At 43.7% G+C, this 26,201-nt stretch overlaps 1 protein-coding gene across 1 annotated transcript in view; it reads left to right on the forward strand.

The window, feature by feature from the left end:
- Nucleotides 1–26,201, forward strand: part of LOC144792503 (arylacetamide deacetylase-like) — a 79,669-nt gene that overhangs the window by 22,162 nt on the left and 31,306 nt on the right. Inside the window, exon 2 of the mRNA XM_078667553.1 lies at nt 20,613–20,835. Within this exon, the coding sequence (XP_078523679.1) occupies nt 20,613–20,835 (223 nt within the window). The remainder of the gene's footprint in view (nt 1–20,612; nt 20,836–26,201) is intronic.

A 26,201-nucleotide genomic window follows, 5' to 3' on the forward strand; every position in this document is an offset into this window, starting at 1 on the left:
AATATATCTGGGTTCGATATTTTTCTTTTTCTTGAGTCTTTTAGCTGGTACTGTGGTTTGGCTTTCTTCTAACGCTCTTTTATTTTCGTTTGTTTGTGGCACTTCTGCTTCTTCCCTTCCTGTCTGTCTAGTTCCAGGTCTTACTTCAGTTTCTTCTGCCTGGTCGCTAAGCTGGCCTTGTTCAGGTGTATACTGGATTTGACTTTTGTGTGTTTCAATTTCTGTTTCCTGAACACGTTCTTCTAATTCTATCTGGTCCTGTTCAAGCACTTCGAACCTTTGATCTTCTTCCGCTTGAACCTTCGCCCTATTTTCTGTCTGTCCCTTTTCAATCTCAGGAGTTTGTGGAGGTGTGTCGATTACTTGCTCTGTCCCTGTCTGATCTTCTTCTTCCTCAGACTTGACGTGAATCTCAATAATCTGAGGGTCTTCTCCTAGTCCTGTCTCTTCCTCTCTATTCCACTCTCTATCTGCGTAGGTTTGACTTCTTGTTCCGATTGGATCATCAGTCAGATCGATTATGGGTATCCACTCATCTTGACTGGTGCTCGGTTTTTCGTAATCAGCTACTTCAGGACCAACGTCGGGAGACCCCTCAGCTGGACAACCTTCAGCGTCAGTTTTCTCGTCTCTGATCACCTTCTTGGTATGGCTGGCATGGATCCACTTAGGAACGCCGGCACACTTCACCGCTGTCGTGGTCACCAGTATCACTTGGCGTTGTTGTCCCCACTTCGGTGCAAGGCAATCTGAACGAGTATGCTTATTGATTACAACCCAGTCGCCTGGAACCAATTTATGGACTGGAGTTGTTGGATTGGCGACGGCGTCCTCCCCAATCTGGCGAGAGATAGAACGCACTTGGTCACCTAGTTGCTTGCAGTATTCAAGTACCAAATCATCAGAAATGCTTAACAGTTTGTATCCTGGTACCCATGCCTGTCTCATCACTCTTCCCATCAGGATTTCATGGGGGTTCAGGCCTGTTTTTCGGTCCGGAATACTTCGGATTCCCATCAGAACAAGAGGTAAAGCCTCGATCCAGTTCATGTTAGTAGACTCACACATCTTTCCTAGTCTCAACTTGAGAGTGCCATTTATCTGTTCCACCACTCCAGAAGCGTCTGGACGATATGACCAGTGCAGCTTTTGTGTGATCTTGAATGCTTTACAGAGCTGATCGATTTCCTCATTCTGGAAATGCCCACCTCTATCTGATTCAATTGTGACTGGAACCCCGTACCTAGGTATTAGTTCTCGCAGTAATAACTTGGCTACAGTCAATGCGTCATTCTTTTTGGCTGGGTAGGCTTCCACCCATTTTGAAAACAGGCAGACAATGACAAGGACGTATCTCATTCCTTCACAAAGGAGCAGTGTGATGAAGTCTATTTGTACCCTTACAAAGGGACCCCCTGATTTTCCAATTTTTCCCAATTCGACTACTGTCTTCTTCCCAGCGTTAAACTGCTGACATGTTAAGCACCTCTGGCAAAGTGACTCTGCTACTTTCCTGAACTTCAGGTTATACCATGTTTGTTGGAAGACCCGAACCATAGCATCCCTGCCAACGTGTGCATCTCCATGCATCAATCTGGCCATAGAAGCAAGCAGATGTCTAGGCAACACAGACATACTGTCAGGGCCCACAATGATACCATCCTCACTTCTCTGTCGACAACCAAGCTTTCTCCATTTTTCCTTTTCCTTTGCTGGCGCAGCATGCTGCCAGTCTCTCAATTCTTCCCATGTAGGCACCTCTTCAAACACCATAAGTTGGTAGCTGTTTCCATATCCCTCCAATTTGATGTTTACAGACATTCTATGTCTGGCACAATGTTGGGCTACTTCGTCAGCATATCGATTTCCTACTGTCACATGGTCGTCGCCAGATTTGTGAGCAGCACACTTGACCACTGCCAATTCTTTTGGTAACTGGATTGCGTCCAGTAATTCTTGTACAATTTTTCCATTTCGGATAGGCGTACCTGAAGAAGTCAGAAACTCTCTTTGCAGCCACAATTGGCCGAAGTCATGCACAACCCCAAAACAGTATTGACTGTCAGTATATACTGTTATTATTTTATTTTTTCCAATTTTACAGGCTCTTGTTAATGCAACCAATTCGGCTACTTGTGCAGACTTCACTCCAAATAAACAGGATGCTTCTACAGTGCGTTTTACCATGACTACAGCATAAGCAGCACTTAGGCCTACAAGTTTGTGTCTCAGACATGAGCCATCCACAAACAGCTCGCTATCTTCTATGGGCAGGGGTGTTTCCTTGATATCTGGGCGTGGTTTAGTACTGAATTCTGTCAGGTCAATGCAATCATGCTCGACCTCTCCCTTGGCTTCTGCAATTATTGAGTCTGGTAATAGGGTAGCTGGATTCAGGATGTTACACCGAGTAATGACTACATTTGGAGCACCTACGAGAATCCTCTCGTACTTAGTCAGCCGACTAGGGGTGAGATACTGGGTTTTAGTTCTGGTCAGTAGGATTACAACTGCATGCGGAACATACACAGTTACAGGATGTCCCATAACAATGGATTCACTCTGCTCTAGACTCGTGCAAGTTGCAGCTACTGCTTTCAGACATCCTGGTAATCCAGCAGCCACTGGATCCAGAGTAGCAGAAAAATATGCCACTGGACGTCTAGTCAACCCATGGGCTTGGGTTAGGACCGACAATGCACAATTGTCTCGTTTATCACAAAACAATGAAAATTTCTTAGAATAATCAGGCATGCCTAAAGCAGGGGCTGTACACAGACATTCTCGTAATTTCGTGAATGCTGTCAGGCTCTCTTCATCCCACTCCACTGGGTTCTTTGCTCCTTTCTTTGTCATTTTGATCAAGGGTTTGGCTAGGACTGCAAATCCCACAATCCACTGCCTGCAGTAACCTACAACTCCAAGGAACATTCTGATTTCTTTCCGAGTACGAGGTAACTGCATGTTTTGAATTATTCTGACTCTCTCTGAAGTAACCTTCCTGATACCTTTTTCTATCTGGTGCCCCAGATATTTCACCGACTTTGTACAGAACTGCAATTTGTCAGGTGAAACTTTATGTCCTCCTTCACCTAGATGGTTCAGTAGGGCAAGGGTGTCAACAACACAATCTCTCTGACTCTTAGACGCCACCAAGAGGTCGTCTATATATTGCACCAAAACTGACTTTCCAGGTAAGACTAAAGATTCAAGGCACTTTTTCAGAATCTGATTAAAGATAGAAGGGCTTTCTGTATACCCTTGAGGGACGCGATTCCACACGAACACGTGACTGTCGAAAGCAAATGAGAAAATAAATTTGCTGTCTGGATGCAATGGGATCGAAAGGAATGCATGACACAGGTCAATCACAGTGAACCATTCAGCATCCCAGGGGATCTGATACAGGATCACTGCTGGGTTCGGGACAATAGGACAGCAAGGAACGACAATCTTGTTTACCTTTCTCAGGTCCTGCACTACCCTGTACTTACCACTAGGTTTCTTGATTCCAATTATGGGTGAGTTACATGGGCTACTCATTACTTCTTGTATGATGTTCGCTTCTAGCAATCTTTTTATTTCAATGGCAACTCCTGCTCTTACTTCTGCACTTATTTTGTAAGGCTTAGTATTGGGATAAACTGCATTTTCTTTCATGGCTATTTTGATTGGGTCTACATTTGCCATTAAACCTACATCCTTTCCAGTAAAATCCCATACCTCTGGTTTCACTGTCTTTTGGAGTTCTTCAGGTAAGTCTTGTATAGTCAGTTGTTTAATTTCTGAGTCGGGTCTGATTAACATTAATTTGTATATGCCATCTTCGTCTGGTGTCTGAATTTCGACGCCCTTTGGTGTGCAAAAGATGGTGCAGTTCATTTTACACAACAAATCACGTCCCAGTAAGTTTACTGGACTGGTATCACAAACTACAAATCTATGCATTTCTTTAAAGTTCCCTATTGTAATCTCCATGGGCTCAGTGACTGGGGTACTAATCAATTGATTAGATACACCCACTACTTGGATTGCTTCTCCCGAGAGGGGTAGGTTTGGAACGTCTGCTGTTCTCACAGTAGAACGGGTAGCCCCAGTGTCCAACAGAAAGGTGACATCATTGCCATCAATCCTTCCTTCAATGTATGGCCCTGACGGGTCTACCGGCAAGGAGGCCCCAAGCACGCACTCCTCGTCCTCCCCTCTCAGGCCCCGTCAGTATTGATCATCACAGAGAAAAGTATCACTTAACAAAAAGTGCGAAGTTGCTGCATTTCTATCCTCGTTTCCTCCCCAAATCTCTATGTCATCACCCTGCGGTGTTTTCCCCTAGTAATTTGGTTTAGGTGCACGGGGCAACTGACTTGCCTTTACCTGTTGCTGGGTCTTTCGTGGCCTTTCATTCTGCGTCTGTGGATTTAAATCAGGTGTTTGGGGGTTATTATTCTGTAAGTATGGACACTCGTCTCTCCAGTGCCCTATCTCTCCGCACTGGTGACAGGGAAATTTCTTTTTAGCTTCTTCTCGACTCATTTTTACTCTGGGCTTCCCTCCTCCCCCAGAACCTTGATTTTGGGAATTCTTATTTATTTTACCTAATTGCTTTTCCTGCTGTTCCGCTAGTTTCACTTGTGCCCACATAACTTTTTCCTTCAGAGCCTTTCGCTTATCAGCCATTTCGTCTTCACAGTACTTTGCGTACCGTAAGACCTCATCCATTTTCTTAGACTGCCAACAAATGTTATTGTCTTTGATCCACTGGCAAATTTCGGGTCTTAAACCGTTTACAAACCTGTAAATGAAGTGGGTCATGTCCTTCATCTCGATGTTATCTATACCACTGTACGTTTTAAACACTTGTAACAGTCTTTCATAGAAGGAGTGCACAGTCTCGTCCCTTTCCTGCGTGGTTCTATCTATCTTGGTCCAGTCAGTTTCTTTTGCGGGCACCTTTTTCTTTAAGTGCAACATGACCTGGTCGTATTTTCTCATCACCTCATCAGAGGGAGCACCTGTAACCGGGTCCCTTGTGTATTCTTTATTAGGCCAATCGACGGCAACCTTGCATTCGGTCCATAAATCCACAGGAACCACTATGTCGAAAAACCCATCCAGGTCTTTCCATAGGCATTTTTGCACCTTTACAAACGTTTCCACCTGCCTGTACCAGTCCACAGGCTTTTCTCGTAATTTTGGAAAGTCATTGGTAAAGGATACAATATCCTGTCTGGACCATAGAACGTGCACGTACTTTCCACCTGGCACTTCACGCATAGGGTATAATTGCTCGGGCTTATCAGCTTCCTTTAGAACGAACTCAGAAGTCGTCTGTTTAGATCTAGCCTCATCCTTTTTCTTTGCCCACCTGGCTTTCCATTTTTCTACATCTCCCCATTTTTGAAACACAGTCAATAATTCTTTCATCTGCGCCTTTTTCCCTGACACATTCATGTTTTCCAAATCTTTGTCTGAAAAATCTGCTCTGTAGGGTTTTTGTAATGGTTTTGATTTTGAAATGTCTATTCCCATACTAGCTGCAGTGTCCGTTAATTTTTCATGGAGCACTCGGGTATTACGGGTAAAACTCTTGCAGATAAACAATAGTTCTTCCTCTGAAAAAGTATTTAATCTGTCTAACCCCACATTTCCAGCTGTCAGTTCTTCCATTTCAATTCTCAATTTATAAATGTCTAAGGGTTTTGACTGAGGAGTCTGTCTTTCTAATTCTCGACTCCATCTTTCAATCGTTTCAGGAGTCACTAAGGTGACACTCTTTGTCCCCGAAGTCGATTCCATTTGAATCTCTCTCGTATTAAAAGGATTATGTCTCTTCTGCAGACTCCTTCCTGAGTTCCTAATTGGTAGATCCATTAAAGAGGCTTCAGATTCACATTCACTCGTCTGATCATCTACAATTAAGGGTTCTCTTCGGGGCTGTACTACGGTCGGGGTAATAATTGGGGCTTGTGGACTCCCTTGTCTATCCCCATACAAAGGAACAACTGGTCCAATAGTTACGGGAATAGTCAAAGCTTCGGGGCTTGTATTTAACTGGGAGAGTTTCTGGATTATTTTGGTTCTCTGTTTGGCTAGAGCCTCTCGCTCTTTATCCTGCAACATTCTTTCCAAGCTTATTTCAGGTACTATTTGCAGACTTAATGTTGGGGCGGTTGGATGCGTCATACTAGGTCCTTCACCATAATTAGGTTTTGGGAAACAGCTTCCTGTGTTTAAAGCTCTCGGTCCTCCCTCATAAGGAGGTCTTGAACCAAAATTTCTTTCACCTGAATATCTTGATTCTCCACTAAATGGTGGTATTAGACAGGTGTCTCCGGCACCTATAAGTCCTAGGCCCTCGTTATAGGGAGGTATTTGACAGCTATCTCTCGGGTTTCCAGATCCACTCCCTTCCTGACACAGGGTACGTTGGGAGGTATCCATTACACTAGATGATCTGGGTCCTTCATTATAAGGAGGCGGACTTTTCATAAACATGTCATCTAATAACTCATCATCCGACTCCCCAAGGGGTACCCAATGCTTGCATTTTTCTGTCTTTTTCTCTCCCCCAGGACCACCCATTGGCATCATTGGAAACAATCCTTCCACAATCATATTCTGTCTCCACTGTTTCATCTTTTTATCTCGTGTTTCTTGCTTTAATTTCGGATACAATTTTGTTAACCTTTTGTCCAATCGGGGCTTGTCTCTCTCAAAAGCCTCTATCTCCCATTCCTCTAATGCTTCGTACTGCGTCAACCTGGGTCTGGGATGTAAATCATTCATTCGGGTTCTCAAATTAAATAAAATTCTGCCATTGAATGTACCTTCTAACGGAAAAGCCAAAATTCTGTCATCCTTGGTGTATTCCGCCCAATTTTCTAACCATACACATGAGTGGTACCCTTTATCAAACATCATGAATGATGCATGGGTATTAGGTGGCGGAATGACAACACCTTGTCTGGTTTTAATCGGTTTGTCCTTTTTGAAATAATTCTTCACTTTGTTCACAAGGGATAATTTTCTCTTATTTCCGTACATAATGCTAGTGTTATGCCCTTTCCACTGATCCCTTTCAAACCCTAACTGTCTCAGATCAGGTCTAGTATGCGGTCTATAGGAGTGCCACATACGATTTCTGCGAGTGACTTTTGTTTATAAATCACTCCCAATCCAAATGCGCCTTTTATTTTTCGTGCAACCAATCGAGTGCACTAGTTCAAATAGTCTCGACCAATGGGTGCGCGGCCTTTCGCGAGACAGGTTCTCACGCTTCGGCACTCACCCCTCCTTTACAATTCCAGCTCCGCTACACACCCGCTGTTTCGACCAATCCCACAGAGTGACGTCAGAGCAGCTCCGCAACTGACTCTCTCCTTTACAAGGTAACGGAAACTTGATTTCTCTTTTAAAGTGCAAGTGTTTTAGTTATTTAACAACGTAAACACATTCGCCACTGTACTCGAGTGTCTAGAAAGGAAAGATTTGTTTCACTGCAAGTAAACTACTTCCATTTACTTTTCACACACTACGGATCGATCTCTTCTGCCTACCCTTCACTTAAGCATTAGGGAACCTGCTACTTCTTTGACTCATCCACTTCTTTCCGGGATATATACTAAGTCCAAAGTTTCACCAGCGAACCCCTTTGCTGTCACCCAAGCTCCGATGAACATACTACTCCTCTCTCGTGTGACCCTTACTAGGTTATATCACAACTGAAGTTTCATTAGCGAACTCGTTGCTATCATTTATTCAATTATTCATACAGAAACCCTAATTAGTGCTTCCAGTTCTGCCTAACCATGCACTAATTTTCCTCTAGCAAGTGACCTCAAAGCGAAGTGGATTCTCTTCACCACTCGCTTTTCAATTCCCCGGGGATTCCAGACAAACACGTAATGTTAACTAACGAGTGGGTTAATACATATATCAGTATATCAGCAGAAAAAACAATTTAAAACATTTCATAATTTTTCACAGCAAAACATTTCACGTGAGTGATCAGTTCACAAAAATGTTCACCGTTTTAGCAGTAATAAAATATTTAGCAGCATCCGACCTACCTAGCTACCTTAACTAGTCCTACCTAATTTTAACTAGTCCCTAACCATAGCTCTGCTACCAGAAAATTACTGATAGAGAACGCAGGTCACCCGGCCAATAATTTCACCATACACGTACCAGGCCCATATTCAATTTATCATATACATTAATCGGGTGACCTTACACTCTACTACCAGCAACCCTGGTTCCTTTCCTATTTATTTCTACTGTACCCGACTTACCATTCCACCGTTACGGGTACCTAATGACCACAATGGATCAGGGAGCTAGCTGTAAAAGAAAAGCAGACAACAAAATACCAACATTTACTCTTTTATATTTTCATTAAATGACCACAGACTACTGGGAAGTTTTAAAGATGTTATCTAGAATTAAGATTCGGAAAGCATACAGTTTACGACAAAAAGGCAATCGATAATCAAGATAATGAAAAGTACATAACGATATAGGAAATATATCAGGGCAACCATTTATGAGTCTAAAAGGAAGATAAGGACATGGGAAATGCTAAGCAGATTTCAGAAATGGAAACTAAATAAAGGTATATCTACAGATGGGCAAATTTATGCACATAATAGAATTTCACTACGGGGAAATATTTCAAGAGTTTGGGCGAGAATTTAGAAAAATCCTATACCTATAGGAAGGGTGAAAAATGGAACACGCTATAGTTCTAGGTAAACCACATCTAGATTTCATAAACGATATGAAGAATTGTGCTTAAAGGAAGGGTAACATAGGAACATGCTAGAAAACAGCAATAAAGTGTGAGCTTTCATTCAGTAGCTTTGCGAAAGCATGGAAAATCAATTATACGCAAAAAGTATGTCTTTATTGAAGCAAAGACAGAAAAATAGAAAGTGCAGTATAGAGTTTCAGCACTATATATTTACCTAGAATGGTGTGAAGACCAACCCTGGCCACGGATCAGTCAAGGACAGGAAATACCCCAAGGAAGGACAGTCATCAATGGGACAGCAGGTGCAGAATGGACACCCCAGGACAGGACAGGACAGGAAAACCAGATTAGGATCAGGACAGGACCACCAAGGCACGACCAGCACCCGCAGTTTGGAAGCAACGCCTGCGCTCCACCCTCTCTGCAGCTATCGGCCAGAACCCCGATTGGGTTAGCGAACTCCCCAGCAAAGTGCTCTGCCAGCACTTAAGGTTTAGTAAAACCTTTCGAGTCTATGGTATATTTCGGACAGAGTGCTCACCTATTGAGTGCGTTGGGTCAGTGACAGGTCAGCTATTCGGACAAGTCGGACAATTTCTCTAGCTAAACCTAGGCTAGTTATACTGTTTTCGGGTCAGTGTACCACCCCCCAAATGTTGCAAGTGTCAGAATCCCCAATTTCGATTGGTCCCCAAGTAGGATAGGTCAGCACACCAATCAGAACAAACTTCTACAAGCCTAAATTTACATTTTCTGGGACCGCCTAGTGATTTTGGGGTTCTCATGAGACAATCCTTGGAATACAATGGAAGAATAACAAATGTTACAATTTCGGTAGAGTCAACTCCATCCTGCCGGGTCGCAGGTCGTGTTCTCAGGAGCATCTTGACTGTGACTGCCAGCTGGCTGAGTTCCACTGCTCAAGGTTGCCTTCTCTCTGCCTGAACGACATGCGCAGTAGAGGCTTTCAAGATGGTTCGCGTCTCCCTCAGACCCCCAATGTCGCGGTACATGAAAAGTAAGCGAAAACAAATTAAAACATAGAATATAAATGAATTCACTGTATACCATGAATTGCTACTCTATCCCCCTTACTTTATAATATCTATAGCGTGAGTGATTAGTGCAAACAGACAACAACATAAAACCATCCCCGCAAGCTTCACCATGTGAGTACACAGACAGCCATTTTAGAAGCAAGTGCGCAAGCACAAAGTTTTCCCACCAGAACTGCAAATGCGTCACGTCACGTGAGTGTGACTAACGCATGCGCAGATAGAAACCCGCCAAGCAGCAGCCATTTTAGATACAGACGTTATTGAATTAGTAAACACATATGCAAGCATCACTAGGACACCCCAAATGTCAGAATAAAGGGAAATTAGTAAGACGAACAGGTTGAATTACGCTATTACATGTTATTCGAGGTTCATGAGTACGAGCAAGCCGCGTAACGTGCAAATTCTTGCTCCATCACTGGTACAACCGATGTTAGAACTGCCTCGCTCTCACCGGGTCCCACCGTGGCACTCTTGTCTCTCAAGCCCTTCTTTTTACCCCCATGCTTACCTCTTTTTTTGTCGCTATCTGCACAGCTTTCACTGGGTTGATCTTATTTTCAGTAAATACCACAACCTCACCATCACTCCCAATCTCGAGGGTGGGCTCCGCTAGATCTCCAAAAGATTTGCTTGGTTCCTGTAAAGACTCCGTGTCTGCTGGTGTCTCTTCTCCCCTAACACCGATATTGTCAAACGCTCTTCGCAGCAACGCACATCGCACCGGAGTTAAGAAAGAACGGGAGCATTAGACGGAGCACCGCAGCAGCTCAGCTTGATGCTGCCATGTTTCCCCCTTTGTTCTTTTTGCTCACCATGCCTTTCCAGTTTGAACCCAGCTATATGCAAATCAGTCTTGACCCTGTGCCTTATGGGAACAGTCCAGCCCGAACTGCCAAGAGCATTCCAGGACCGATTTCAGGGTTTCACCCCTCTCCAGCCAGTATAGCTTGATTCCAGTGGCATGGAGAGCACAGGACCCACATCTGGGCATACCCTTCCCTCTCAGGGTGACGAATGCAAAAACAACAGTTGATGGACAAAATGCAGAACAATGTCATGCATTCACCCCAGTACAAAGATTTGGCCTTAAATCCATAGTTTTTTTGCTCACCATGCCGTTCCAGTTTGAACCCAGCCATATGCAAATCAGCCTTGCCCTGTGCCTCATGGGAACAGTCCATCCCAAACTGCCAAGCCAGGTCCTCCCTGTACTGGAAACAACATCCTAGGACCCGTGTTGGGGATTCACCCCTCTTCAACCAGGATAGCTTGATTCCAGTGGCATGGAGAGCACAGGACCCACATCTGGGCATACCCTTCCCACTCAAGGTGACAATTGCAAAAACAACAGTTGATAGACAGAATGCAGAACAATGTCATGCATTCACCCAGTACAAAGATCCGGGCCTAAATCCATTGGATTTTCGCTCACCATGCCGTTCCAGTTTGAACTCAGCTATATGCAAATCAGTCTTGACCCTGTGCCTTATGGGAACAGTCCAGCCCAAACTGCCAAGGCAGGTCCTCCATGGACTGGAAACAAGCATTCTAGGACCGATTTCGGGGTTCCACCCCTCTTCAGCCAGTATAGCTTGATTCCAGTGGCATGGAGAGCACGGGACCCACATCTGGGCATACCCTTCCCACTCAGGGTGACAAATGCAAAAACAAAAGTTGATGGACAGAATGCAGAACAATGTCATGCATTCACCCCAGTACAGAGATCTGGGCCTAAATCCATAGTTTTTTTGCTCACCATGCCGTTCCAGTTTGAACCCAGCCATATGCAAATCAGCCTTGACCCTGTGCCTCATGGGAACAGTCCAGCCCAAACTGCCAAGCCAGGTCCTCCCTGGACTGGAAACAACATCCTAGGACCGGTTTTGGGGATTCACCCCTTTTCAATCAGGATAGCTTGATTCCAGTGGCATGGAAAGCAAAGGACCCACGTCTGGGCATACCCTTCCCACTCGGGGTGACAAATGCAAAAACAACAGTTGATGGACAGAAGGCAGAACAATGTCATGCATTCACCCCAGTACAAAGATCCGGGCCTAAATCCATTGCTTTTTTTGCTCACCATGCCGTTCCAGTTTGAACCCGGCTATATGCAAATCAGTCTTGACCCTGTGCCTTATGGGAACAGTCCAGCCTGAACTGCCAAGCCAGGTCCTCCCTGGACTGGAAACAAGCATCCTAGGACCGGTTTTGGGGTTTCACCCCTCTTCAGCCAGGATAGCTTGATTCCAGTGGCATGGAGAGCATGGGACCCACATCTGGGCATACCCTTCCCACTCAGGGTGACAAATGCAAAAACAACAGTTGATGGACAGAATGCAGAACAATGTAATGCATTCACCCCAGTACAAAGATCTGGGCCTAAATCCATAGTTTTTTTGCTCACCATGCCGTTCCAGTTTGAACCCAGCCATATGCAAATCAGCCTTGACCCTGTGCCTTAAGGGAACTGTCCAGCCCGAACTGCCAAGCCAGGCCCTCCCTGGACTGGAAACAAGCATCCTAGGACCGGTTTAGGGGCTTCAACCCTCATCAGCCAGGATAAGACATAAGGCCCAATCTTCACCTAATAAACGCAGATCATGCCAGATATGTGCAAGTCGTCTTAAGTTATACATAATGTTCTGACGCGGAATGAACCTGGCCTGGTCATGATGGACCAGTCTGACCATATAGGGCTAAAGTCTTCCAGCCAAAACTCCACTAAGTATCTTCTCATTAACATTTAAAAGAGATATGGGCCTACAAGAAGTTGGGAACAAGGGATCCTTTCCTGGTTTAGGAACCATAGCCACCGGAATCACCATCAAAGTGGTAGGGAGTGCCCTCCTCTCAAGAGCCTCGTTGTACACCTCCAAGAGATGATCTACTAACTGTGGGGCAAATTGTTTTCAAAATGCGATCGGGAGGCCATCATCATTACCAGGACATTTTGCGGATTGCATGTTCTTAATTTTAGTTAACATCTACTCTTTAGTAATTGGAGCTCCTAAGGTCTCAGCGTCCTTCTCCTCCAGGGTAGGGAGCGTCTCTATGCCTAAATATTCCGACAGGGCCTGTGAGTGGGCCGGGGGGGCACTGTGCATGCCTGATGTAAGTTATCTGCAAATGTTGCAAGAATTGCTGCATGTGTGTGTAACATCTCCCCTTTAGCATTATGAAGTTGCAGCACCGGAGTCTGTTCAGTTCAGTGCAAATTAATCGCGCTAGGAGTGCTCCTGATCTGTCACCCTCCATATATAGTCGTTGTCTATAAATGGTATATCTATGCTTCTCCAAACGAGACCAAGTCTCAAGCAATTCTCCTCTTAACACGTGCCTACGAGGTCATATTTGCCGGGGTCTTATAGAGAGTGGACTCTATGATTTTTAATCGTGTTTCCAAGGAGTCAATATCTGCCGTAAGTTGGTGTTAGACCCCATAGGTAGTCCTCATGCAGACTCCCCTGATCACAACTTTTAGTGCTTACCATTCAGTGGCTCTAGTGGCTTTGGAGCCCCAATTTGCCACCGAATAATGTTGAATAGCCTCCTTTACTGTTTCCTCATATGGGGGGTCCATGCGGGTCTCCGTCCGAAGCCTTCAAAGCGGGATGGACGGTCGTCCCTGTCCTCTCGACACATCCATAACAGCAGAGCGTGATCTGATATATAACGCGGGAAATAAGGAATGCCTTCCATTACTGCAGAAAGGCCTGTGGAAAGACAACAGTGATCAATTCAGGAGAATGTTTTAGCTGCCGGGGTAAAGCAGGAAAACTCTCTCTTAGTGGGGTTTCGGGCTCTCTATTCGTCCCTTAAATGCATACCCTGGAGTATATCAGCTAGGGACACTGCCTTGCGGGGTTTAGTACGTTCCCTCGGGGGCTCTCTGTCTAAGGTCCCATCAAACACACAATTAAAATCTCCAAAGAGGAGAATTTCAGCCCCGATAAAGAGAGTCACCGCCTTTAAAACTGAAGGGTAGTAATCAGCACAGTCTAGGTTGGGGATATAAACACTAATAATGCAGAGCTCTCCGCTCTCCCATCCACCAAACACAATGACATATCACCCCTCTGGGTCAAGTACATGCTGTATATGGTGAAATGGAACTCCAGGCGCCACCCAGATGAATGCCCCACATGCGAAGCCTGAGTATGATGTGGCGTACAACTGTCCCCTCCACCGTTTACGAAGACTCTGTAGTGAATTTCCCCAGATATGTGTTTCCGGCAGTCCTGCTATTGCTACGTTCAGAAATGCATATATTCTGTGGCGCTTATCTGGGGCAGCTAGCCCCCGGACATTCCAGCTAAGAAATCGCAATGACTGTGCTGTCATATTGTCGTTGTAAAAAGCAGCTGGCATCTACCACCTCCCTGAGCGAATCACCTCTTCGATGGGGCCCAAATACGTGTACCATGGCATAATATGTTGTGACCAGTAAACTTCCCCAACAAAAAAAAACAACCCCCTAAAGTCAAACAATGCAATTCCCCCCCCCCCCCCCCCCGGACAGTAGTAAAAGTTCACATGCTCAATGAAGAATCCGCATTAGAGACAGTCCACACCGCCCCAACCCTCCCCATCTCCCCATTTCCCCCAATCCTGTAATGGCTGCACGACCTTTCCAGGGCCGAGGCCGTGGGCAGCTGTATTCAACATATCAAAATAAACATTAAACCAAATGCTGTGCAAGAGAACAGGTAACGTTGAGGCGCAAGATTACTCTCAAGCAACCTCAGCGGACCTGGGCTCCAGAGGGGCATCACCATTCCTGCAGCCACTCATTTTATTAAATTACAAGATATACACCTGAATGGCTTCTGACCCATATATATATTAAAGGGAGTAAGAGGAGATCAAAAAAGAAACAGTTCAAACCCCTGCCTCCCAGACATCGTATATCAATGCACTTCCTAGGCCACATAATATCAGATACCAATTAAGTCATAGTTTATTGTATGTGATTACTTAAAATCTTTTACAAATCTTAAAATAATAAAAAAGGATATAAATATATCATTACATACACAGATAAAATGCATCCAACAGTGTTATCATCTTAAAGCTAGGGAATAAGCAATTTTTTTTAAAGTCCAAACAACATTGATGGTACCCCTGGGTTGTTAGCTAAAGTACGGGTGATGAACCGTCGGCATATGATCTTATATTTACGTTATAAGTGCATTGCCTAGATACGTCTTTTCCGTAGCAATTACTGTGATATTTCTTCAAACCTTACGATCAGTGTTTTAAAGACAACAAGCTGGAAAATTAGCAATCCCTGATTGAAATAGGAAGTTCCCGGAAAAGTGCAAATGTATACAATAAATATCAGACACTTGAGGATAACTTATCTGCACAGTTCAGTTGTCTATCCTCAGTTCAAGAAGAGGGTCATTCATGACCACTGCCTGGCGCCCCATCGTCCTGCACAAGATCTGGCATCGGCGCCACAGATTCCAGAACCACCTCCGAATCTGAAGCATGTAGGATCCCAACTCGACCGACCGTGACATGGCCTAGGCTCATTGTTCTCCTTTTCGGTTTCTGATGGGTGAACTGTCTACGACCTCCCAGTGTGGACTGCAAGGAGTTAGTCTCCCCAGAACTCGTAGAGGGCACCAACCGTCGTCCCTCCGGGTCTACGGCGCCTAACCAGTCTCTTGCCTCCTCTGCAGAGAAAAAAAACAGGACACAGCCTTCACTCACCACCCAAATTTTCACCGGGAATATAAGACTGTATTTCAAATTCTGATTCCGAAGACAGCGCTTGATGGCCATGAAGGGCTTCCTCTGCTCTTGAACATGCTGAGTATAATCCGGATACACTGAGATAGAGTGGACGTTAAAGAAGAATCGTCGTCCGCTGCAGCAAAAGGCCCCGAACCCTAAAATGAAACAACTTTGCAATGATAGCCCGAGGGGTCGCTCCGTGTCTCGGGGGGGTGGGGCACCAACGTTCGATGCGCTCTCTCCACACTGAAGAACTTCGATAACTGTGTAGGGGCCATCTCTCGGGTAATCCAATCCTCCAAGAACAGGTCAACTGCAGGACCCTCTGCCTTTCCCGGGAAACCCACAAAACACATATTTCCCCGTCGGAACCGTCCTTCAGCAATTTCGGCCCAGTCATTCAGCTTGATCACCTGACGTTTTAACTCCACTACAGTGGCGCTAAGGCTTTTGACTTCTTCTGTAAGTGCACCGGTATCTTTCTCCATGACCTTCACTCTGTCTGAAACCTTCCGAAGGTCACATCGCAGGAGATTAACGTCAATAGTCACTGCATCAATCTTCCGAATCATCTCATCTCTAGTGGACTGGACGGAATGCAGTACATTCATCAGTGTCTGTGCCTCCTAGGCCCCAGGCTCCGCAGTACTTCAGTCCACTGCTGGGTTCTCACCAGCTTCGTCAGGGTCATGGGAGACTGGCTGGGCATTGTTGAGTATTTTATTTGCTTGCGACTTCACTGGCTTGTCCTTCCCCATGGCTCATGGAGGACTATACTGGAACGCCCTACGAACAAAACCACTCACATGGGGGAACAGCCAAAGCGCTTCTACAAGGAGCAGCAAGCATAGCTCAGCCACGAGTGGCCCTCTATTCTAGCGGGTTATACTCCCCGTAGAATCACTGTTGCGGCACGGATCAATCAAAGAGTAGCTTTAGTAGTCCAACATTCATCTAGACCACTGCTCAGTGACCCTTACAAATTGGCCGTGGAACTCAGACAGAGGGCTCCAGGAGGGAGCTCCTCTAGATGCTCAAATAGTGGCAGGAACTCAAAGCAGGATAATCAGGGTGCCATTAGTGTCCAAACCATTGCCTGTAACCAATGCACCTCTTAGCACGATCCTGAGTTGCCACTGGGATCACCTCACACCAGGGCGTGTCAGACTCTCCAATGCGTTCCTCACACGGCTTCCCAGGAACTAAAGTCAGTCACATATTCCACTTATATCTCCATGGGGTTCCCAGCAGTGGAGCACCCAGCCTCTAATAATGAAAATGACATGCCGAGGGTCTGCTGAATACTAGATACAGTCCACAGATTCTAAGCTTGACTTGACTTAGTTTGGACCAGCCACAGGGAGAGAGGGTGGTGCAACTGTTTTGCCTACAGACTCCTCTTGGTGCAGAAGCCATACTGGCCTAGCACCGGTGCCTCCATGCACCAGGGTCTCTTTGCTGCTCAGCTGCCTTCTTCCCCTCTCTCTCCCTCTTTCCCCTTGCCCCCCTGTCCTTTTTGACCAACTTAGTGCCAGCTTTTATGGTTATTGCCGCCACCCTCGGGCGATTACTGATGATTTGTCCAGCAGGCCATGCCTATACACTTACAGGACAGTAAAGCGTCCCACTCCTTGGTGACATGCAGAATATTATTGGGCCAGGGGTGAGGAGGCCAACTCACCCAGTAGCCTATATCGGTATTGTGGCTTGGAGCTCCTTGGGCTAACCAGGGGGAACAGGTTGTGCTGTTGGCTCAAGTTGCACTGTTGGTCTCATCTTGCTGCCCGCAGCCCCCCGCGGCTCCGTACTGCTTTGGGGGGGAGCATACTGTTTAGTTGCAGGTACAGTCACTCCCCCAAGGTTCACCACAAGCAGTGCAGGAGGTGGAAAATAGTAGGTGCCATGGGAGCAACGGGAGAGTGAACTGCGTTAGGTCTGAATAGCGTTAGGTCTGAATGGCGACGCTGCAGTCACAGGTTGCTCCCCCTTTATGCGTCGTGGCATCAAGCCGTGTAGCGAGAAAATGTTTCAAAATATAATTTGGAATTTTAAAAGCGAGGATGGGGTGAACATATGGGGTGAACATATAAAATATTAGAGGCAATCTTGATTTGATAGTTGCAAGTCTCCTCCACCAGGACCAAAGCAAGGGAGACAATATTCTAAACAAACTGGTATTTTTAGATTTCAAGGCAGAGGAATTGTAATCAATAATCTTTATGACACTAGGGGAACCTAAAATGGCAAGACATTTATTGGAGCCCAGAAATAGATGAGTTTAATTGAATTCTCTCCCAAAGGTCCTAAACATAAGGCAATTAATAAAGGAGAAAGAGGGCAACCCTGTCTAGTGCTGCAGTTTTCTCACAAAATTACCTATTTTGAATCTACGATATATCCATTTATTGAGTTTATAATAAATAGTGACTTACAAAGATACATATTCAATTCTTGAAAAAGAAATATGTACAAACTTTTTCAGAAGGGGCTCTCATAAAAGAAACTTTGGAAAAAACACTTTAAAAAATGACAAGCATTAACAAAATGCATGCCTGGGTTTGTAACAATAGCGAAAATAATGAGGATTTGATGCAATAGTTATACTTTATTCAAGACAAAGTGACAAGATTGCACGAATTATGCAGAGACATTGGAATGTAATTGTGAATGAGGAGGCGCTGAGAGAATTGGTAAACAGCATGCTATTGATGGAGTCTAATAATAATATATTAGATGACTGTTGCACACAGTACAAGTTTATATTAATTAATCATATTATAGTTAATCAAATTGGATAATATTGTTTAAAGAACTGATTAATGGATGACTAACATACTATTATGAACACAACAAAAATAAAAGAAATAAAAGTTAAGTTGTTTTTGACTTTCATATATGATCCTCAAATACTTGATTTAATCTCTGTGAGAAGAATATGTATTTTGAGGAAAGAATTAGAGCTCACATTTCACTTGAAGTTACGGCGGATAAATAAGGCCCAGTAATATGAATAATTATAGAATACAATGATGAACCAGTAGACCTTAATGCAGTTAAAGACAATAATGGTAGGTGCTGCGCTGTGCTGTAATGTCTGCTTATTTATTGTTAAACTGTTTTTATCCAAATAGGGAGTCTGACTTTGCTTTACTTTATGTTTAAATTCTAAAGGTGAAAACTACATTTCCCCTGAAGACAGGACAGTTTGTAAAACATATAATAACACAATGAGAATGTATGATATAAATAAATGAAGGAATATGAGCGGAATACTTTAATAAACAAAAAAAAGTATGAATGTGAATTTTTTGTAACTGTGGGGCAGATTTATGTTGTGTGAAACACTGGTGGGGCAACCTGCAGAGTGATATTTTCAAGCACAGGTAAAGCCACCCTGCGTAACTTTACCTGTGCTTGTAAATATCTCCCATTTCCATGCAAAACTTTGGGCATACGTACAAGCCCCTATCGCCATGGGAATGTCACTTTTAGTGACATTCACCTGGCAATAGGGGCCTTGCCTTATGTATAAGGCAGCGTTAAGCCACTTAACGTGGCTTAACTCTGCCTTGTACATAAGGCACCCTTTCACGCTAAGTTAGCGTGAAAGGGGCGTACAGTGGGTGTTGTAATGGGCGTTCCACTGCAACACCCATTGTATTTGATGCTGCCCCCTATGTACAAGGATGACGTACATAGGAGGCAGCAGCAAAATTAAGACCAGGAAAATCCTAGTCTTAACTTGGCGAAACGAGGAGAAATTTATTATTTCTCCTCGTTTTTGCTTTTTCCATGTGTGCTGCCTTGTGCAGCACACATGGAAAAAGCAAAATGCAATGGTTTGTTTATGTACAGGAAAGTTACAGAATGGCATTTTAGGATTGTTGATGTGCAGGAAAGGACACCTTCCTACACATAATCAATCCTCCCCTGCACGCAGACACCCTTGCACTCTGGTGCAAGGGTGCCTGCATTTGCGCTAAGTTGTTAAACTTAGCACCATCGCAGGGAGCAACACAAGGCTGCACCACATTCTTGTAAATATGGTGCAGCCTTCCGTTTAAGAAAGTCGCGGAGCGTGTTGTGAAGCCCAGGAGGCTAACGACACACTCCGCCACTTCATTGTACATATCCCACTTTGTGTGTTAGGGGTGTGACATGGGTGTTGCTGTGGGTATTCCCATGCAACACCCATGTGCACTGATGCATTTTCAGATTTACTAGCAATGGTAAATCTGGAAATGCATCAGAATGCTACGGGTGGCGTAGCAAGGTGCAACGAGGAGAAATGTTTTCATTTCTCCTCTTTTTTTTTCCTCTTTCAATGTGTGCTGCATTCTACTGCATGCAGTGGAAGAGGAAATCACATGAATTGATTGTTTTTGTGCAGAAAGGTGCCCCTTGCTGCATAAAAACATTCTATCCAATGACGCAGGTATCCTTGCACCATGGTGCAAGGGTTCCTGCACCGGCGCATGACAGCAGTTTGTGCATCAGCTCAGGGGGGAACACAGAGATTTGTCATACTGTTGGAAAAATGCCACATCCCTGTGCTTCGAAACAAACGCACCGCGGCGCAGCAAAATGACTTGCGGCACCGCTCTGCATTAGTTTCTTGTAAACCTGAACCCGGGGGTCCTTTGTGTATTGTGAGAGACTCATCATTAGTAGCAGTCATGTGTATGTACTTCCTATGATTTGGAGGGGAATAAGGTGCCCCTATTCAGTTTTAACAAGGAGCTGAATATTATTTGTCAACCAGGAGAGAGATACACTTGGTACTGTATTTTGTGCAGTTGTTACTCATCGAAAGCATATAGAGTGACATCACTAAAGACACACGACTATAACCTGATTTCTTGTTTGTTCAACTTCCACCCTTTTTATTGCCATTGAACCAATGCCAAATTACTTAAAAAACTACCAAGCATTTGCATGCAACTCAATAGGTAACATTGTTTTTGTTTTGGGAAAATGTGATATGGCTTGGCAAGTTTGACATATAAATTACATTTATTACATGGATTATAGGATGCTGAAATATATTGTTTTATTTTTTGCAGGCAGAGTTTACTGATATGATTGGGATGGTAGATTACATGGACATTATGAAGCTTGCTGTTTCATCTAACAATGTCCCTGCAACGTCAGATGAAAATGTCACAGTGACGAAGACAACATTTAATAATGTTCCTGTTTATTTATATGTTCCAAAAGAGTCCTCACATACTCAAAGGAGAGCAATGATTTATTTCCATGGTGGAGGATGGTGCATAGGAAGTCCCGGTACGTCACAAAGTAAAATTAGGTCATTTATAGAAATAAGATAATTAATGCTTATTTATTTTTAGTTTCTAGTTTTTTATTCTAAGTAGTGAGTTGAATGAAATTTGAAAGGGACTGCTGTCATTTATTTCATCTCCAATGTGCACTTGTTGCTCTGGCTTTGTGATTTACCTCCTCTCCAAACCTCGCTCAGTGACTTCAGGTAAAGTTGAACACTGACAAAGCTAAAGAGGAGGACCCTAGAGTTTTCACATTCGTTCTTCACCCCCGTTAAGTTTATTGGTCCTTCACATGATGGATAAATCCAGGAAGAAGCAGCGTGTATGTACCCAAAACTGAGGCTTTTTTCAGTATGTGTTTTCTTCTGTTTCGTTTTTTTCCTTAGAAGGTCAGAATCAAATACAGCCAAAACTTGTAGAGTCTTAGAAGCAGAGGAGTCTATCTATATAAAATGGATTTTGGACTAATTCAACTGTTCGTCAAGGTGTAAGAAAATGAGTGGCTGTTTCTCCAGTTGACTTCTTGCAAGTGTGACTACATTCTAGGTGGATTATGACCTAAAATTATTATATAAACACCTATAGTCTTGAAAACCATTGGGTGACAATCCATTGATTGATATTGTATAACTCTACCTGTAGCAGCTGTTTGTTTTATAACGGTGGTTATTTGTTTATGTCCTAAGACTTTTTGTTTGTGTCATGACGTTCATGTCCAGAGATCCTGAAGCAAAAAAGAAGGAATTGTAGAAATTTGTATTGGCTGCTATTTCTACAAAAATGTTTTGATTAGTAGGTAATTTCTCATTAAATCAATAATTGTTTCATTGTGAGTAATTACCGTAGGCTATAATTGATCACCACCATATACCGTCTTCCTTGTTTCCTTGAGTAGAGATGTCTAGAGTTTGGCTGAGGAATATGGCCAGTAGAATAGTGGGCAGCACTTTTTCCCTTGGGTTATTCTATTCATGATACTCTACATGACAGTGTGGGCAAGTAAACAATGATCCTCCCACCAGGTTTGAATAAGGTCATTCATATAATGTCTAAAACTATCCACTGGACACCAAAAATGTAGAAGTATTTGTTTGGATTAGGGTTCTATCTCTGCCTTTTAAAAAGTATGGCAGAATTGAAAAAACAAGTGAAAAGTCAACCATCTGCCAGGTATGTCCAAGTTACAACTACTATAGCACACAAGAAGAGAGACATGAAAAAGAGATGATAGACCCACTGATTTCGCAATTATGTCCCAGATCCTCCAGGACCTTCTTTCTACTCCTATCTATGTGGGCCATTAAGAACCTCTAGTTATGCCGCCCCTCCCTTATCTGCCTATATTTTTTTAGGCACAAACATGCCCTGGAAAGGCAGCGTTGCCATTATATGAGCTCACAAATATGAATGTTAAAGATCATACAGAGAGCCGTTTTTGCAGAGGTGAAGGTTGATGCAAATCTTCGTTCAATACTCAATGCCATAGCTCATGCTCTAAATGGCACATGGAAAAGATAGATTTCCAAAGGGACACTGGCAAACTGCATCATTTGATGATAGATTCAAGAAGTTACCTTATAAGGTATTCCATTCCAAAGTGGACACCCTTTTGAGAAGTATTGAGCTGCAGTCTTATTCTAGATAGTTTGGGCAATTTACAAGAACTGTCGGGCACAACTGTTAACAACATAAATAAGAATGTAGATGGTTTCAAACCTGATGCACCACCAATTGGTCATCACTGCTCCGATATGGCCATTTGAAGAGGAGAAGAAAACGTACTATAAAAACAATTTAATGTTTCAGGGTCCTGTTCAGCATGAAGGTGTATATTTATTTTCATGAGCAATAAGGTAAATGGTGTTGTTACGTATAATGATGAATCTGTAAGAGAAGGTATGGATAGCCAAGGTTAGATCACGTCAATCACGGTAGAGGTTAGATTAGTGGATAACATGTTGGTGATTAAAATGTGGAAACCCCTATTTATTTAAATTATGTTGTAGGTAAGGGAAAGAGGCCACAGAGAATATCATTTGAAAGTCCTTGAGGAAAGCCCCCACAACTTATAATCCACAGAACATAACCAGGCAATCCTCGATTGTTGCTATTGGGTATGTACAGGACAACCCTGGAAGGGCTCAATCATGTAAAACGGATTGCCTGACTGGCTCACATCTGTTCAGATGCCTGATTTACCAGTAGAACAGGTGGAAGAAATCCACATGGAGTAGTATATCATTAATTTACCATCACTTAAGGCTCAGGAAGCTTAATACCCATGGGAGGACATGGAGCAATCCTAGTAAGAAGCCCAAGGAAATCAAAGACAAGGAAATCAATCTAAGTGCTTGCCCCTCCAAATGCTGGATATGCAGAGAATGTGATACTGGATACAATTTACATGTCCAGTGGTAATCATGTTAAATTCATTCAGGATACTATCCTTTGACTTTCAAATATAATTTGAGGATCTGACGTATGTTAAATGTGTTAATATTGCATTAGTAGCATTCAGAAATGGTTGCATGAACTAACATTAGTCACTTTGACAGTGAGGACTTAGTGGATGTAATTTAAGCTCACTGAGTAGTCTTCAAGGCATTGCAAATTGCCAAAAGAAGTCACTACCATGCAAATGCAATGGGCTCATTTTCAAACACTGCTTAGGACCCTTTTAAGGCACTTGAATTCTCTGACTTGGAGAAATGCAGATACATGATATACTGAGTTAGAGAGGTGTCTTAGGCCATAGGAAGGAAATAATTGGCCCTGGCTGGTAGGCACTGTGGAGAATGGCAGCCAAACATAAGCAGGCAAAAACATGTGAAAAAGGCAAACTTCAAATGACTAAACTGCATCTTGTGGAACATAGCTAGTCTATACATAATGTTTGAATTTTCAGATGCAATAAATTATGTGCAATCTTTTGATCATTGTGGCTTCAAGAAAGCTGGTGTGACAAAGACTCTGGAAACAGCCTTTACAGCGAGGTGTTTACCACGTTGTGCCTTTACCACACATTTTTTAGCATGCATATTTTTGCCACGTACATCCCTTTACAACGCATGCCTTTACCACAGATTTAAGGTAAGATGGGGGTGTGGGGTTCTCCTCCACAAATACAAGGTTTGTATAAATAAATACAATGCATGGTAATGACATGCATTGTGAAAACATGTTCGTGGTAAAAGCATGCGTGGTAAAAAATGCATGGTAAAGGCATGCAATGTCTTTACCTGAGTTGTACCGTCGTACAACCCAAAGACTCTAATAAGCCCAAGTATCAGTCTTTTTCTCTTGATGCCACAAGGTAGTCCATATTTTATATTTCATTTCGTTCATGGAACTGACCATTGCATGAAATATGGCCCAGCACCAGCGTTAGTAAGAGTCACCTGTAGATTATGTCACTTGCAGAACTCACCCTAAATCCGGCTGTTCCGCATCATTCAGAGCTGTGTCAAAAAAGGCAAATCTGCTCTGTGGAGACCAGCACAGGAGTCAAATATGTAAAATGTCTGCTTTAGGATAAACAACACAAGTTACATGTACATATATCATATGATATGCCACTTGGCTCTTTGCTTGTGTCTGTTTTACTAAAATCTAAGGTTTTGTTCTGGCTGTGTCCAGACACACCCTCTAGTGCAAGATAATGATGAAGTATGAGGGTTAACTGTCAATATAAAATATGTGTTGCACAAGAAGGTTGATTAGTCACTGCTCTTTGTGGAGTTTTGTATGCCTCACTCAGAGTCACATAAGCCCTTGCACAAATCCTTAGTATGTCTGGTCCCAAGTTTAGAAGAGTAAAGGGAGGCTGGAAATTCCAGTGTCCACTATATTTGACTGTTGAACAACTAAGTTATAAAAAGAACTGATCATATATGAACTTATCTGCTTGTACTGTCCGGATACTATGGGGCTGATTACGATGTAAGTCGGAAAGGATCCAAATGGCATTTGGGTTCATCCCGCCCGATTAAGATAGTCAGAAATCATTCGGATTTTCCGACTCGATTCCAAACTGCATTTGGAGTAACAGGGTCATTGGCAGCCGACTTGTAAGGGTCCACAGAGCACATTTCTGATGAAAGTATTACGATGTCGGATTCGGACAGACTTTCCAAATCGGTTGTTCTCACACTGATTGGCTGTCGGAATACCACTTTGGGGGCCCATAGCAGCTCACTTCTGAAAATGGGGAATACTTCTGACTAAAGAGGAGGGGAATGGGTGGAGTAAGCAGGGGGTCAGGAAGGGAGGTTAACCACCCTCAAGGGAGTATGCCCATTCCTATTCAGAAACGTCACTTCTTTGCCTATGTAGGGGTATTTATAAAGCGCAAATGCTACTCCAAGGAGTGTCCTGGCGCTGAATGCCAAAAGGTAACAGTGGGGCAAGAGAGGGCATTATGGGGTAGAGAAAAGCCATGTTTCAGCTTTTTCCGGAACACAGGTATAGACTTAATGCTTCTGAGGGTCAAAGGCAGTTTGTTCCAGAGAGACAGGCCCAGAAAAGAGAGGGCCTTTCCCCCCAACCTGGCTTTTTTAATACGTGGAGTGCTGGCTAGGAAGAGATTCAAGGAATGGAGATTTTCCTGTGGGATTTCAAGCAAGATCTTGTGTTTTAGGTAGCCAGGGCCCATTCTGTATAAGGCTTTCTGAGTCACAAGTAGTGTCTTAAAGATTATTCTTTTCCTTACTGGAAGCCAATGGAGACTGCTCAGAAGGTTTGATACGTGAGCATCAAGGGGGAGCTCAAAGATAGTTTGGCCCGCTGCATTCTGAACCAGCTGAAGCCTGTCCATCAGATACCTGGGCTTGCCCAAGTAAAGGCAGTTCCCATAATCAAGACGAGATTTGATCAGGGCTTGATTCACCTGTTGCCTGGCTGCCACAGACAGAAGGAACAATATCTTTGGAAGAAGACGCAGGAGAGCAAAGCAAGTGCCCACTACCAAATTTAAATGGGTATTAAATAGTAGCTGATTATCAAATTCAAAACCTACGTTTTTCACCACCTGATTTTTTATGACGGGGTGGGTGCATCTGGTGGCCAGAAGGACTGCAGCTGTGTTTCTGCATTCAAGCCAAAGAAAAGCAGCTTAATCTTTTCCATATTACATTTCAGCGGGGTCACGGCCAGCCACCCAAATACCGCTGAAAGACAGGCACTAATTAACTTGCCAGGGCAGGGCTCGTTGTTCTTCTACATGAACAGCAGCTGGGTGTCATTTGCGTAAGACACCATTTTTGCCCCTAAGGATTCCACTAACGTAGGCAAAGGTGTGAGGTACACTTTGAACAAAGTCAGACTCAGGGCAGAGCCCTGCAGGACACCAACCTTCAGCTTGTGAGACAT

Source organism: Lissotriton helveticus, chromosome 11 (genome assembly GCF_964261635.1).
Source record: "Lissotriton helveticus chromosome 11, aLisHel1.1, whole genome shotgun sequence".
Lineage (NCBI taxonomy): Eukaryota > Metazoa > Chordata > Amphibia > Caudata > Salamandridae > Lissotriton > Lissotriton helveticus.